General features: G+C 37.5%; 1 protein-coding gene across 1 annotated transcript; it reads right to left on the reverse strand.

The window, feature by feature from the left end:
• Window positions 1-856: 856 nt before the first annotated feature.
• LOC145212946 (uncharacterized) lies at window positions 857-14,143 on the reverse strand. Its single transcript, XM_080081193.1, has 17 exons — window positions 14,064-14,143; window positions 12,368-12,392; window positions 10,163-10,269; window positions 10,018-10,123; window positions 9,112-9,467; window positions 8,553-8,646; window positions 8,353-8,491; window positions 7,795-7,910; window positions 7,499-7,632; window positions 6,945-7,066; window positions 6,236-6,362; window positions 5,897-5,995; window positions 4,950-5,118; window positions 4,382-4,486; window positions 3,927-4,057; window positions 2,734-2,842; window positions 857-1,749 (listed from the first exon to the last, which is right to left on the reverse strand). The coding sequence occupies exons 1-17, from the start codon at window positions 14,141-14,143 to the stop codon at window positions 1,594-1,596; spliced, it is 2,175 nt and encodes a 724-aa protein (XP_079937319.1). The 3' UTR covers window positions 857-1,593.
• Window positions 14,144-16,615: the final 2,472 nt, after the last annotated feature.

A 16,615-nucleotide genomic window follows, 5' to 3' on the forward strand; every position in this document is an offset into this window, starting at 1 on the left:
TGTTTTTCTTTCATAAAAATTTACTGGGCCACAGAATTTTTGAGCAATGAAAATGGGCCACAAAAGAAAAAAGGTTGAGAACCACTGGTCCAAGCTGTTTAATGAGTGCGGCTAGCTTGCTTTTGTTTGTTTTTTGGCGAATAAACGTATTAAAGGCTTGATATTCAGCACATAAATTGTGTTTAAAAAGGGGCCCAGAAAATGACTTGCACCAGCATATTTTTTTTCTCTCCAGGGCCCTGCGGGGATCACATAATTACTGGGCTTGAGTTCGAAAACAATTATAAATTCTATCAGATACATTTCTGTGATGGCGTTAGAAACGCACTTTTTTGCAATAAGCACAAAATTTAAAAATTGTATTGCAATTTAAACGAAATAATCAATTCTGAAATTTTGTGTTAATCTAATCCAGGTTTATTACTGCTTTGCCAAGATAGTGTATCTGTAACCTGTTTATCTAGCAACGATGTTTTGCGTTTTTGATGTTTTGATTTTGTTGGTCTTGATTAGGCTAAGTGTTTTTTGGCTTTGTACAGTTATAGGAACTATCCAAATAGCTACGACAAAAGTATTGCTATCTTGTTGAAAAAAAGCTTTTATTTAACAGGGGTAAACACCAATCATGAACTGTTTAAAATTTCGTATCAAAACTTTTGTTTTCCAATCCATTTCAAACCGATTTGCGGGTTCGGTATGACATAAGGCATAAAAGTTTTTAAAACAAGACACTTAAGTAAAAACCCACAGCTTTTTAGAAAAAAAAAACATGTTACATTTAGTGACAATTCACATTGCGCCATAAATCAACGAACCAGGTTTCGATATCCGCTTATGTTTAAATACAAGTGCCCTATACACACTAAGTCGTTTATTATTTGTTACGCACAACATGGCAGTGAATAAAATACAGTGCAAATTCGATGATCAATTTCCACGATGAACAGAGTGCATTAAATAACATCGCTACTGTGGTACAGTGAACAGTACAAAGAAACAAATAGAATATATTATCATGTGTGTATACACCCAAGTGAAGTACCAATAGTGGCGGTCAATTATAAATAAGAGACAGTTGTATGACTATCCCTAATTTACGATAATCAGCCTAAAATATGTTGTAATAACTTACAAGAATAAGACTTCGCTATTGCAAAGAAAACGGTTGCGTAAGATTAACATGCAAAACACCTGTACAATCTGCTACATATTTTTGTCAAACGAGGATTTCGTTAAAAACGGTACAAAGTGTGTTAACACATCTGCACAATTCTGTTCATTCAAGTTGGCGAAAACCAGACAGGTTAGTTTGAAAAAAGCGGAAAGTCCCGTGGGCGAGGTTTCTAAAATTTCCAGTTGCATCATTGTTTTACGGGATCCAGTTTTCCTACATGGTACTTGTAGATCAAAGACCCTCTTAAGTCAATACGGTGGAATTTGCAAATTTGACATCGATACAAAATTTCATAAAAAAGGCACGAACTGCATCAAAACATACATTTAAACCTAAATAGAAATCTTTAATTGTTAATAAAAGAAAACTTAGTGTTTAATAGTGTTGGTATAAAACTGTACATTACGATCAAAATCTCTTTAAGTCGAACTTGTACTTGGTCCAGCTGCATTTCCACCGACCGGCCTGCCACCAGACAGAAAGCTAACTAGAGATGAAGTAATACTCGATGTTGATGACATAGAGCTAGCAGAGCGTTGTGGCATCTTCCTAATGTCGCTGTTATCTTCTTTGCTCTACACATTATGGAGTTTGTAAAATAAAAAAGGGATTAAATTTTGCATTGGCCCGAAATAAAAACAATCGCGTTTTACTGTTTTACTTTTAAATGTTACGGTAACAGCCAATGTCGATGTGCATTAAAAAAGTACCTACTTTTTGCATAAATCAAGCTTTGCAAATAAGAGATGCAGCCTTATCACGTATCTGGCTAGATGGTTTTATAGTGAACGCGTGGCACTAAGCTAAAATCACGTGGTTTCCAAACAGTTTTTTGGGCACTGTGAAACATCTTTTGTCGTTTATGCTTAGTTTTGGCATCGAACAGGTTGGTGAGGCATGGCTTTTCAGCATGCTTCCAACAAACTGGAGTGCCGTAAGGGGCTACATTAGCTCGGCCGGTCTCTTATCAGCGGCTGCACTGATGAGACCTTACTGGTCGAAACTTGGTGCACCGTCTGCGGATTTGTAAGGGTGTTTCTAGAAGAAATAAAATTCTATAGGTTTCCTGATGAAAGGGATTCAGTCGTTATACCGACGCCTCACAAATTCAGTGAGAAATTTTCACGAAAAGGCAAACAGTCGGTTGCCTAATAAATTTCGACAGCCCCGTATGAATCTCCAGTTAAAAGCTTCATTACAGTCGTGTGGACGTCACACAAACGACACTAGTTGTCTACTTTTTAGAAATTTTGCTCCGTTACGGGTAATTAAATTAACGATGCGAAACTCAAAGAGTGAAAACGACACTAAAGTGGATCGTGGTTTAATGACTGCGTTATCTTTTGTTGCGCTAGTCTGTATGTAATACGTTTTATACGACAAGTTACAAAAAAGGCCACAGCAGTGTATATAAAATGTGATCAACATTTTTGTATCAAACATAATAAATCAATTGCCATGCCATAAAACAGACTTTTTGGTCTTGCATATATGTACTTAGTAAGAAAAATTGTAGGATGATATGGCACATTATTTTAACCATTTGATGTAAAACTAACCAGAAGGTTTGAAATAGCGTTATCAGTGGTGTTCCAAGATTCTCTATCAGTGCACGCGTTCAGTAGGTAGGAGAGAAATTCTTGAAATCCATCGTTGACCAACTTTTGTCTGCCATAAACAAATATTTGAAAAACCACACAGGTCTCGGTTTACATAAAATCGAAGGCGGTGTGGTAAAACACAAACGATTGTTATTCTGATAACCGTAAAGTATTGCGGACAAAACGAAATTTAAGTCTAACGCACACATTTTTACCAGGTGCTCCCAACAGAGAAGAAATTTCAAAAACTTAGGAAAGAATTTACTTCAATTTTTACGTGTGGTTTGAAAATAAAACTTCAGCTCTGGTAATAAAACCTGTGAAGTTGAAAAAGAATAACTCAATTTCAAATGATCTTTGTAGGGTTTAGCATCTACTATGTATATTAGGAAGAAATAAAAATACACTGTTAAGGGGAAAATTCGTTGAAAAAGGTTGGGAACCCCAGGTTTAGACCATTCAACGAACTATTGGTTGTTGCCTAAAAACTGTAAAGCACATCATAATAAATAACATAACTTAAAAGTTTTGAAAACCAAAAAGTTTGAAAACAAGGTTACAAAATTGGCTTGTCAGAGATAACAACATGTTTATAAGGCTGGGGAATTTACGGAAACGAGATTTTACTATTGTTTGTCGTATTTTAACGACTTTCGTGCCAAATCGGGCATCTCCCCAAGTCAGATAACAAAACGACTTCAAAGCAAATGTTAGGATAGGAAAATTGTACTCAGCGAACTGTTACCAAAGATTTTTTTAAAAATGCATAACAGTTCAGTTGGAAATTAAAATGACTAAAATTAGCAAATGTAAATTCTACGTTTAATGATGAAAATAGTGGTCCAAATAGACGTAAAAAGCGACATGGTTTGTTGTTCAAATCATTATCCTATTATCAGTGATATCACTTTTTATGTCTATTTGGGCAGGTACTTTAATTATTAGACTTATGAACAGATTCGTATATATAGTGTTCTAAATTGTACGTCTTTTACGAAACTTTTGAGGCTGTTGTTAGTATAAAACATGAGAATAACGACATTTTGATTATTGCCTTCAGAGGCGTTACAGTTACCAGCTCTCTTGCGCCAAATGTGGAGATAAAATTTCACATTTCGGCAACACAAATAAATTTTAATGTCATTTTCCACCTGTATTTAAACGGTTCGGTGATACGAAGAGATATTGTGGCGAGCACTTTAAGTAATTCAGGTTCGTTTGAATGTGCAAAGTAGAGAAGACTGTCGGTTAGTTCCGGGGTTGAGCACAGCTGTTCACAGGCCTGTATAGAAATGACAGCATAACATGGTGTTTAGCTGAATATATTTTAATGCATTTTACTACAATAAATAGAAAGCATATATTTAAGTTTATGAAAATACTAGTTCAGTGTCATTATCCTGATAAATATACCCGGCCATATGTCTAAAAGCTTGTGACCTATATACAGGTTGCCATCGACATGGGCGCCACACAAAATGTTTGTAGAAAATACTTTGTGCATCTCACGACAGAACAGGTCTAGGTTTACTTTTTCTTGTGGCTTTTTGACTTGTAAATGTTGAAAATAAGAGAGCAAACGTTCCAATAAAAGCAAATAACTTACCTCAGGTGTTTGTGTGTAATACAAAAGAAGCTTTGAGGCATAAAGCTGAATTTTCTTGTCCAGCGTTTTCGTCGGAATAAACAGCAAATATGATAGGAGCTCGTCCTGAGAACAATTTTAAACAATCACACACTGCACAAAGTCGTAAGGGGGCGGTTAAGCTGCTATAACATTGGAACTCATAACAGACAAGGTTTGCTAAATACTGGTAAATAGCACAGTTATTTAAATTAACAGTTAGACCGGGGTAGGGTTAACAATTAAATATAAGGTTGGGAACTAAGTTCATAAATTGGATTTATTGTTATTACTATTTTTAAAACCTCACCCCAACCCTAATAACTTACCACTAACCGCCAGCATTTTCACGCAATTTGCTTTTAAAAATTCCTAAATGTTCTTAATTAGAGCCACCTATCGGTATTTAAACTTGGTCTCTTGAAGTTCTTATGTTAGTAGCTCTACCTAAGTGGAATGCTTGAAAGGTTTTTACTAAAAACACAAAATACGGAAGTATAAACATTAAATGATTAAATATATGCCTCTTTTTGCACAAAAATGTATCTACCTGGTTGGTCATAAGTGTGGGGCTTTCAATAACCAACAGTTCAAGACTCTGCAGTGCTAAAGTGGTGGTGTCGATGTCAAGGTCACTGAGGTCACCAGGGGTGGCGCTGCTGCGCTTAAGCAGATTAACCAGGGCTTCTGTAGGTATGTTGCGTGAACACAAAACCTCCCTGGACAAATATTAGAAATTTACACAACACAGTTTATTGTACTTTTAAGTAACAAGCTTTTTGCAAACAAGAACTTTCGAAAATCGTTGCCAGATTGATTGAGTGGTTAGCGAAATAGCCTGGTGTTCACAAAGTTGTGGGTTCTAATCCTGTCTCGACTTGTGTTTTTCGGAGCAAAAATACTTGACCCAGTGGAACCCGATGTGTTAACCATATGTCGCCGACCTTTTGCACGCCGAAATCGGCAGGCCAAAATCAAGATCAGCCAAGTCGCAGTAGGCCGTACTAATATATCACATATAATTGCGTTCCATTTACTGTTTACCATGCGGTTAAAACTCTCGATCTTCCGTCTTGCAATTTTTGTGAAATCTGTTCTAGAGCACCGAAACATTTTTATCAATGAGGTGAATTTGTAATGTATTTTTTTGTCTAATTTATTTGTTTTTCATGTAATTTTTGTGCCGAATAATTCTGGATGTGGGCTAAATAATTTTGCTTGCCGGGCCGCGTAGGTTTCCGACCTCGGTGTTAAACTAAGTTGAAGCCACCAACGCTCATTCGTGATAAAAATCGAATGCATAATAATTTAACGAGCTTTAAGTAAAACAGGCAGCTCGACAATCCACTCCTTTTTTAGCATAACGCATTCATGCGTTGCCCGCCCACCGATGATAAAAATGAAACATAACAAAACATATATTGTCAGAAGAAAAACTTTTATCCGTTGCAGACAAGGGTTTAAGTTTTACATTACATCTAAGTAAAAAAAATGTACCTTGTGTCACTGTAATAGGCCAATTCGAGGAAGATGGAAGCAAGAAGTTTTCCGTTACTTGTGTTGGCGTACTTGCATGCATGAGCAAGATCGTCTAGCCTGTTCAATACAATATATTAGGTTAAGTGCTTCAATCACACGAAACACTGACAATGAGTAGCACATTTGTTAACAAAACGGGTTGACGTTTGTTCAACTGAAGCAGGAGTCGTAGCTCTTTAGGTGACAGCTAAAATATTACCTACCCCCAAACTAAGGGGTAATTTTTACTTTATAGACAGCAAGCTAGTCAGTTTAAGGTTATGTGTTGTAAGGAAGGCAAAACCCTATAACCCTTACCCATGTTCAGCCAATACTGCAGGTTTGTTTTCATCGGAATCAGACACAACATATGAAACTGCTGTAATCGCTTCTCTCACTGTTCGTGCGTTCTTTGTGTGAAGAAGGGCAGTCAAAGTTTTCATGCCTAAAATAGTAAAAAAACATTGAAAAAAGTACTAGTACTTTCCATGTTTGGTTACGAGTAAACAAATGATCTGTTTAACAAAACGTTTATTTTACTAACCAATGGGTGCGAAACAAGACATATTTTCTATCCATCGTTTAAGCGTACATTTGCAGATAAAAAATACAGTGCTAAAATACAATTTTTGTAATACGGAATGTTCAAATATGTTAGACGCTTTATAGTACACCAGTCCTATTAAAGGCGTTACACCTAATCAAGCCGGTCTCCTAAACACTATCACTTGTGGCAAGACACGCTAGAAAAAATGTAACGTTAATTACAACTTACAAAAAACGGTGGCAATCTTACACATATGCCACCTGAGAAAAACGCATACATGGCCACCCCTTAACACTCTTATTAATAGTAAAGAACGCCATAAACAGAAAAGATCAAAAGAAGATCAAATTTTACGGTATAGTTGGCGCTGACTCGACTTGTTTACCCAATAGTGGTATGCATATGGAATAAACTTAAGTTCACTATGAAAAGTGTAATACGCTTTGTGGCACCAACATTTTTTTAAAGGGTAGTACAAACCTCCTACTGCTACGAACTGATCTTGTATAGCAGGGACAGTGAGACATTCAGCTATAGCTTCAGTCGCGTATTCCTGTGTTGTATTGTCGGGGTTCAAGGCAAGACTGATTAAAATTTCCAGCCTGCACAAAAAAACAGGTCGTGCGAAAAAGTGCAATGCGACATGCCCGTAAAATCACATGAAACCGAAGATTCTTGAATTTGCATTTGAAGCACTCGTCTCCAACTCAAAATTTGTTCAGGGCCACTTTTCGAACTACCCAGAAGCTTCGGGCCACAACACCAACATACTTACCAGTAAAATAGCACCCAAATAAATAACAGCGAAACGTAGGTGCCATTGGTAAACAAAATAAGTTAACCCAATACACAAAGACCTGAACTGACTCTTAAGTTCACGCTTTGATGATAAGACTTATGTTAAACATTGTTGGTAGTTAAACACATGTGACTTGAATGTGCATGGCTAATGGTATTGCATAAATAGCACAAACGGGTATTCAGTGTTGCTGAAATTACATGCAATTGATATGCAAAAGAAAACTAAAACAGACCCTCCTTCTGTGACAATTTGGAACTTGTTATCATCTGCAGAAGCAGCCATTGTTGCCAGTTCGAATGCAGCATTTCGTTTTTGACTAACAGATCCAGTTCTGGCAGTAGCCATTACCTGCTCCAGTTCTTTTGACTTAAAGAGTTGAAAGTATAATGTTAACTACATGAAATAAATTGATGTTTTGTTTTTTACATTATGTTTTGGTCAAGACAAAAAATTAAATTTAGGGTAATCACATAAACATTTTGACGAAGCTTAAGATAAATTTGCCGCATCATGAATTAACATACCAACCTGCACAAGATATTTCTCAATTAGGTCTCCAGCTGTAAATTTGAAGTTATACAGCAAAAAAGCAACCACAGCTCCTGTGGCTATCATCAGAATTATGACCAGTGCAAAGTAAATACCTAAAAATTTGAAGAGAAAAAAGTTACAGTAAATTTACACTTGTAATACTACACTTTCCTTACAGAGGTAGTAAGGCATATAAAATTCATAGTAAAGGTAAAAGAAAAAACATTTTTGTCTACCTAACAAATTCATAGTAAAAGTAAAAAAAAAACATTTTTGTCTACCTAACATTAACTTCATTGACTGTTCAAGTTTGAAAAAGTTGGGTTTGGAATATCTAAATGATTAAGGCTCACAACAGCCCAGTCTCTAGTTGGATTGGAAATGAGTTCAACATCATTCGGAAACTTAAATTGATACAGAACTAACTTACAATATTTTTTGCTGTTTCCAACACAAAATAGCAGCTATCAATTTAGCACTTACAACATGGCTAACATTTTATGTTATTAACAAAAGTTAATATTGCATATAAATGAATTAAGGAGTGAAACACACTTGTCCAAACAGTTGCCTCATAGCATTGATTAAGGTAGGCAGTACACACACCGTCATCAGATAATTCAGTGGTTCTTGCAGCTTCAGTAAAACATGAACTGTAAGCATTGCTACACCTTGGTAAAGGATATGGATTGGACTGAAAGGCAATATATGTCAGCGCTAACTCCAAACAGGTCACAAAATAGCAAAATACTCACTGTAAGTTCAATTAAACTGAGAGTTATTAGCGCAATGCAAGCACCAAACATTAGGATGCAGAGAACCAACATCACAGTCATAAATTCTCTTCTCCTGTGATTTGGAACAAACAAATATAGTTTACTGTATTTAAAAACATTTATATTGCTACAATTTGTAAGGATGATACAAGAGCATTACTGAGTAGGCAATTGAGTCTCTGATAGACATTAGACATAGAAATACATAGCGACATGCACTATCTGCAGTATTGGCTCTGTGCTTTTATATTAATATGGTAAAACTAGTGAAAAAGAGCCAATATCACTTTAGTTCACAAGCAGTTGCTGGGCCATTGCAAACCTGTTTTTGTGTGGTTTATGCCCAGTTATGACATCAACAGGTTTGGTGGTGCATGACATTTCAGTCTGTTACCACCAACAAACTAGAGTGGCATAAGGTGGCTATTTTAGCTCATATGGCCAATACCTTGTCACAAGCTGCACTGATGAGACCTTTGCGGCCAAAACAGTGCGCACCATCTGCAGCTTATACAAGTACATATTTCCTCTGTCTTACCTGACACTTCTGACACCCACCCAGCCACCGACTCTTGTAAAACTGGGACAAAACCAAAATGAAATACCCAGCACCACCGTATAGGCAAAAAAGAAATACCAGTATGTTGTGAATAGGGCTAGAAATGCAAATACTATTTGAAACAACATCATAATTTGGAACGGAAAACACAAGTTAAAACAACACAAGGTGTAGTCTTGGTGTAGATGAAAATAAATTGCCTTGAAAATTTTGAGAACAAATTCTCTTCGGTCCAAAAGCTGAACTTCAGATTTCAACGCAACTTGTACAATGTCTTCTACTTCTTGAACATCAGTTTGCTTTGTGGATTGGTGAAATCTCATGTCTTTATTCCACTGTAAAATTTCAACACAAGCAATTTATAGCTGGTCCACAGGGTTGTAGGCTGTTGTAGGATTCAAAAAATTATTTAAACTAAACTGAAGGTATTTGGTCAGAAGTCTGCAATCCCTGGTATGCATGCCAATGTAGGTGATTTTCCATGGCATGTCAAGCGATTTGTGGGTTTATGTTTAAGTACTTGACAAGCACTGTGATACTTTAATATTAAGTTGAACTTCTTTAGCTGGGTAAGATAAATTGTAGCAGCACCATTAGGCAGAAATATTCACCAGCCCAAAAGTAGCTGCGCGAAATAAAAATGTTATACAAAGCACGGCAAAGTCGAAGGCACAATTGGTTGAGAGATGGTAAACCCGCTGCAGCTGTTATAATGTAATACTCCTAAAAACACAGTCTGAACAGACAAATCTATCCGCTTTCTGATGGCTAATTATCATTTTGACACTTAAGTAAAATGGCATGTTGCTTTCTAAAGACTGCTGACTTCTGCTGTAGGTAAAGCTTATATATATGGTGCATGCTATGAAAAACTAATGCAGAAACCTCGGAAATGTCATTAAGTGGTATCATTTGTATGACAGCATTGTTGAGAAGTTTGTATTCTTCCAGTGTGTAGGCATCTCTGAGGTACGTCCCTTTGTATCGTAAGCTGCCATAAAAACACAAAACATTTTAATACCTTACGCACCGAAACTGATGATTAGCGTGTCCAATTTCAAACAAGCGATGTAAGAGGTTAGCACGCACTCGTGCAACTGTGTCGGACGGCTTGCACAAGTCCACAAATGTACGGCCCTGAAAAATAAATATATATTGTAACAATTACAATATCAATTACAGTTTTAGATGGTTTAATTCAGGGGTGTGCAACATGTGGCCTGCGAGCCACAATCCGGCCTGCAAATCTATTTAGTGTGGCCCTCTCCAACACACTGATTCAGAGAAAAAATGTGATTCTTCTGAGAATTTACCAAAGTTTTCACTAGTTTTGGGTAAATCTCCTGAGGTGCTCTACGTAGCAAGTGTAAGCTGAATCCGCCTTTTCTAACTAATGGGCCATTCAGCAGTTTGCAAGTACCTCACCACATGTGACTTATATAATAATTTGTTTTGTCTAGTCAACAATTGTGTAGTTGTGAAAGCCATGTTGCAGCGAAACTGTATGTTTTTAGAAAATAGATATATTGATGCTTTGGAAGAATTTTAAATATATTGTGTACATGAAAAAAATTGCCCTCACTGGATGTCCGAAATTGTGCAACTGGCCCACGACATAAAATGTAGGAAACCCCTGGTTTAATTTCTAAATCTAGTATAAACGTGCAATAAAATTAATTTAAAACATATAAAGTCCACAACTAAAGGGCAAGGGAGGAATCAAAGCAGTAAAATTTTTTAAGACTTGTTTCTGTGGATGTTAAGAAGTGTATGGACAGAGTTTATTATTCAACCACAAGGCAAATAAGTCATGCTAATGCTAAGTTATTATGGGTCCCCTTCCCTGAAGGGGACACATATTGATTTTACTCGAAATGTTTGTTTTTTTCTTTTTTTTTCTTCCTTTTTTTTTTCTTCCCAAAGTTTGTCCGACTCGTTTTTCCATCAAATGTTTGATGGATTTGGCTGAAATTTGCACAGATTGTAGATATAGTTATGTAGATGTGCATCCCACTTTGTTTTTGTTGATAACCCCAGTATTTACCCCGCTAGCCCCCTAAAATGGGTATTTTTCCCCCGAAGTTTGTCCGACTCGTTTTTCCATCAAATGTTTGATGGATTTGACTGAAGTTTACACAGATGGTAGATATAGTTATGTAGATGTGCATCCCACTTTGTTTTTGTTGATAACCCCAGTATTTACCCCGCTAGGCCCCTAAAATGGGTATTTTTACCCAAAGTTTGTCCAACTCGTTTTTCCATCAACTGTTTGATGGATTTGGCTGAAATTTACACAGATGGTAGATATAGTTATGTAGATGTGCATCCCACTTTGTTTTTGTCGATAACCCCAGTATTTACCCCGCTAGTCTTCTAAAATGGGTGAGTTTTTAAACAGTGTCAGAATTGGCTGAAATTTGGATTTCTTGTATAGTATGCCATTTATAGGTGTTGATTGTTGTGTTCAACCCTGTAGTCCTAACATTTACCCCACAAGTCCCCAAAGTGTACTATGCTCAAAATACCTCTAGTGGTCAAAATTTTAAACATTCTTGGATTGGGCTGAAATTTTGCAGTACTATTGATTGAGTCATTATGGTTTTTATATATTTTTTAGTTTGTGTGTCGAACGCAATTAGTTGCCCTACTAGCCCCCTAAAATTAGTCAGTTTTTTAAAACGTTAAATAGGACATACTTCAAACAATATCTAGGGTGAATCTAATTTTATAGTTTGTATTCAACATAGTATTATTATTTAAGCCCAGTGCCGGTCGCTGTGTTTCACCTTACAACACCCGACTTCCTCATGTTTATCTCTTGAATTGCATTATTTTCAACTTTGCATGTGTGGGGACCCATGAGTTTTTGCCTGCAGAAACTAATAAAGTTATAAATGATGATGGCTAATATGGGACCCAATACAAAATAAGCAAAGGAAATATATTTATGTTTTAAAATAGGTGATAGTGTATATGCAAGGGCAATATGTGCTAAGCCACCCTTCTAGTTTAAGTTGTTTATTACTTAGTTACAAAGAAAAATTAGAAAGTTTTGCATTTACTGATTGTTTCTAATGAGTAAAAAAGTCATGTAAAAATATTCATTTCTTTAAGAATCAATCAAGCCTGTATTCTCATGAGAACCAGAGTTTTTACACGCTGTATACAGTGATATCATGTTGTACCAGCCCGTTGCCCATTTTAAGTAATTTTGCCATTATTTTACATTATTTACATCATTATCAAACTTGGTTTTAGTCCTGTTTCAGTGTTTGGATTGTTTGTAATGTCAAAACTATACAAACACTGACCAATACATGAATCATTATTCCTAGGAGTTAAACCAAAGACGAAAAACAAAAAATATGTTTACCGGATATGCTTTGCTTTACCAGAGAGAAGCCAGCGCCCAATCACTTTACGCTAAAACTAAAAAAGATGCGATACTGAAATTTGCACACAATATTCTACGCTTTTAAAGCTTTTCAGCGCACAAACTTTCGAAAAAAAAATATTTTTCAGTTATTAATACGCGTATTTTGAAATTAATATTCAACGATATGAACGTCATAACGCCAGGGGTGCTCCATATAATGTATTGCAAAGTTTTCTCCTGAACACAAGCTTCAAAATAAGCCCAAACACAATGTTCTAGCAAATCGGAATCGTGTCCAAATATTAATAACAATATGCCATATTCACCAAAATCATATTCGATGTGCGCTGGCCTTAAAAATTTAACGCAGCTCTTTGAAATTGACAAATGATACTCCTTACATTCATACCTTTAAAATAAGCCATCACTCGAGCTTCTAGCAACAAGTTGGCTTTGCCAAATTCGCGGTTAATAATTCATAAATAATATCCAAAATCCACCCAAACAATATGCGGTGTGCGCTGGCCCTAAAATTCACCGCTGCCCTGTGAAATTTACATAAGTTGGCAAAGCCAACTTGTTGCTAGAAGCTCGAGTGATGGCTTATTTTAAAGGTATGAATGTAAGGAGTATCATTTGTCAATTTCAAAGAGCTGCGTTAAATTTTTAATGCCAGCGCACATCGAATATGATTTTGATGAATATGGCATATTGTTATTAATATTTGGACACGATTCCGATTTGCTAGAACATTGTGTTTGGGCTTATTTTGAAGCTTGTGTTCAGGAGAAAACTTTGCAATACATTATATGGAGCACCCCTGGCGTTATGACGTTCATATCGTTGAATATTAATTTCAAAATACGCGTATTAATAACTGAAAAATATTTTTTTTTCGAAAGTTTGTGCGCTGAAAAGCTTTAAAAGCGTAGAATATTGTGTGCAAATTTCAGTATCGCATCTTTTTTAGTTTTAGCGTAAAGCGATTGGGCGCTGGCTTCTCTCTGGTCTTTGCTTTGCACATAAAGCAACATGTTTTCCTCATTTACTTTCAAACCTAAACATGACAAAACGTAAATTAATGGCAAACATTTCACACCGGCTTCCTCAAATCGAATCTATTTAATGCTATGCTGTGAAAAATTTAGCCCTTTCTTATTAAAACCAAACCTCAAGTAAAAATGCTATTTTAGCTTCTGTGGAAACACGTAATCAATGATGTGTGACGTTAACAAAAAAAATGCATAAAAAGAAACGACATAAAAAAACTAAAAACATAAAAAAAAAACTTTCTTGCAAGTTAAATAAATAAATGTGCTATCAAAAAGCATAATGAATTTATTGCAATTTTGCAATATGTGCAAAAAGTATTTTTACGCAATGATTGGAAAAGCATTATCTATTTCAAAAGACTTGAAATTAAGTGAGAGGTGTCTAAACAAGCTGCTGTAGTGGCCTCTCTCACTACCGTTATCGTGCTTGTTGGGAACCTTTTCTTTGTTGGGATTGCACAGCAGGTCGGAATTTTCTTCACGTCTGGTAACCATGCATTTACCTTCCGGCAAATTTCAATGGAAATTTGTCCTTGCCGAAGTTTCTCGACCGCTGTTCGGCGCTGACTTTCTGAGGGCACATTCCCTTATAGTTGACCTCAAGCACCGATGCCTCATCAAAGCCGAAACCTTCTCCAGCGTTGCACTTGGCAAGGCCTCCCAATTAGCGCCGAAACTTAATGCTGTTTCCGCGGGCACGTCTGTCTATGCTCGACTATTGGCCGAGTTCCCAGGAATAACAACTCCCCACTTTTCACAGTCGCTTCCCAAGCATGGAGTTCAGCATTTCATTCCCACTAATGCACCCACCCTTATACTCTCGCGCTCGTCGTCTTCCTCCCGAAAAACTCAGCCTTATTAAAAATAAATTGCACAACATGCTGCAAGTCCATGGGCCTCGCCACTGCATATGGTTCCAAAGTTGTCCGGTGGGTGGCGCCCCTGCGGCGATTACCTCCGTCTTAACGCAGCTACCCAGCCTGATCGTTACGCCATTCCTCACATTCAAGACTTTTCGGCTCGGTTGGCAGGATCTAGCGTTTTTTTCCGAAATTGACCTTGTTCGCGGCTACCACCAGGTTCCTGTGGCACCTGATGGCATCGCGAAAACCGCGGTCATTACCCCTTTTGGCCTTTTTGAACTCCTTCGCATGCCATTCGGCCTTAGAAATGCGACACAGGCCTTTCAGCGACTGATGGACACGGTATGTCAATCTTTGGACTTTGTGTTTGTCTACCCAGATGATATCTTCGTCGCAAGCAAGTTTCTATCGAGCACTACGAAGACTTAACGCGTCTTTTCAAACAGCTTTCAGACCATGGCCTTGTCATCAACCTGGGAAAGTGCAAGTTTGGAGTTTCCCAAATTGATTTTCTGAGGCATTGCGTTGACAGTACCGGCGCCCGGCCCCTTCCCAACAAGTCAAGGCTATTCAAACTTTTCAGCGCCCCACTACTGTCAAAGGGCCTTCAGGAGTTTGCAGGTATGGTAAACTTTTACCACCGTTTTATTCCTGGCGCTGCACGTATTATGACGCCTATTTATGAGGCACTCACGGACAATTCTACAACGTTGCTTTGGAGTGACAGCTTAGATTTGGCTTTCTTGGAGGCAAAAATCACCCTAGCGAACGCCACGCTGTTGCACCATCCCTTGCCTGATGCACCGACTACTGAGACTAGCGATGCATCATAACATTTCATCGGGGCTGATCTCCAGCAATTTATTAATAATGCCTGGCGCCCATTGGCATTTCGTAGCAAACACCTGCGACCACCGGAACTAAAATACAGCGCTTTTGACATGCATCTCGCCATTGGTCATTTTCGCTATTTTTTGGAAGGTCGTATTTTTACCGCCTACACCGACCACAAGCCTTTGACCTTTGCATTCATCCAAGTGTCCGCTCCGTGGTCAGCACGCCAACAACGTCATTTAACCGCCTTTTCTGAGTTTACCACAGATGTGCGACACATCGAAGGCAATCAAAACCATGTGGCCGACGCGCTCTCCTGCGGTTCCATTGATGCTGTTCGACTCCCACTTGACTTGGATTATTCGGCACTGGCATCTGCGCAGGTCGTCCCGGAGGCTCAAGCATATCGTACCGCTGTCACTAACCTTAAACTAGAGCAGTGGTCTTCAACCTTTTTTATAGGCGACCCCAATTTAAGGGAAAATGAAATCAGAATTTACATGCGACCCCATTTTTTTCAAAAAAAAAAGTTTTTAGTAATGCTGAACCGAAAGAACAATTACACAAACTGTACATAATTACAAACAAATATGGCGATACAAAAGTATTACGAAAAAAGTTTTTAAGGCGTTTCATTTAAGACATAAGCCCAATTTTCGGAACACAAACTTGTCAGATTGTTCAACATTTAATTTGCACTGTTAGTGAGATGGTTGCGCCTGTATACTGTCCACAAGTTTTTGAAGCCACGGCTTGACTTTGCACAAGCTTAACCGCATGTCATGCTCCACTTCCAATCGATTACGATGTTTCGTTTTTAATACACTCATTGCACTAAATCCTGCTTCACACAGCCACGTGGTTAAAAACGGGATTAGAAAAATTTGGCATAGTTGGGTACGTTGCATAAATAACTATTCACTCGTTCTGGTGTCACCTTAAATAATACAAACGTATAGTGTTGAGTCATAATACACGTTGTCGAAACCCATTGTTGCGCGATAAAGGCATTTTGTGTTTTTCCACTACCAAGATTTAATTGCAACAGGAGGTAGCAAGCTGTGCTACAAAACAAGAGCAAAAGTTGCGATCTAAAAGAACATAATATTAGTTTCATTTTCTATAATCAATTTTAAAATGCGCTAAATTAAATTCGGCGACATTTCGCGACCCCAGAAAAAGTTTAGGCGACCCCACTTGGGGTCGCGACCCATAGGTTGACGACCACTGAACTAGAGGATATACAGATCGATCCATCTGAAAGTACAATCCTTTGTGAAGTTTCCTCTGGATCGCCATGTCCGATTGTCCCAACATCATGGCAACGCAAAGTTTTTGACATCAGTTGGGTACTTTTC

The sequence above is a fragment of the Phallusia mammillata genome, chromosome 2 (genome assembly GCF_965637545.1).
Source record: "Phallusia mammillata chromosome 2, kaPhaMamm4.hap1.1, whole genome shotgun sequence".
Classification (NCBI taxonomy): Eukaryota; Metazoa; Chordata; class Ascidiacea; order Phlebobranchia; family Ascidiidae; genus Phallusia; species Phallusia mammillata.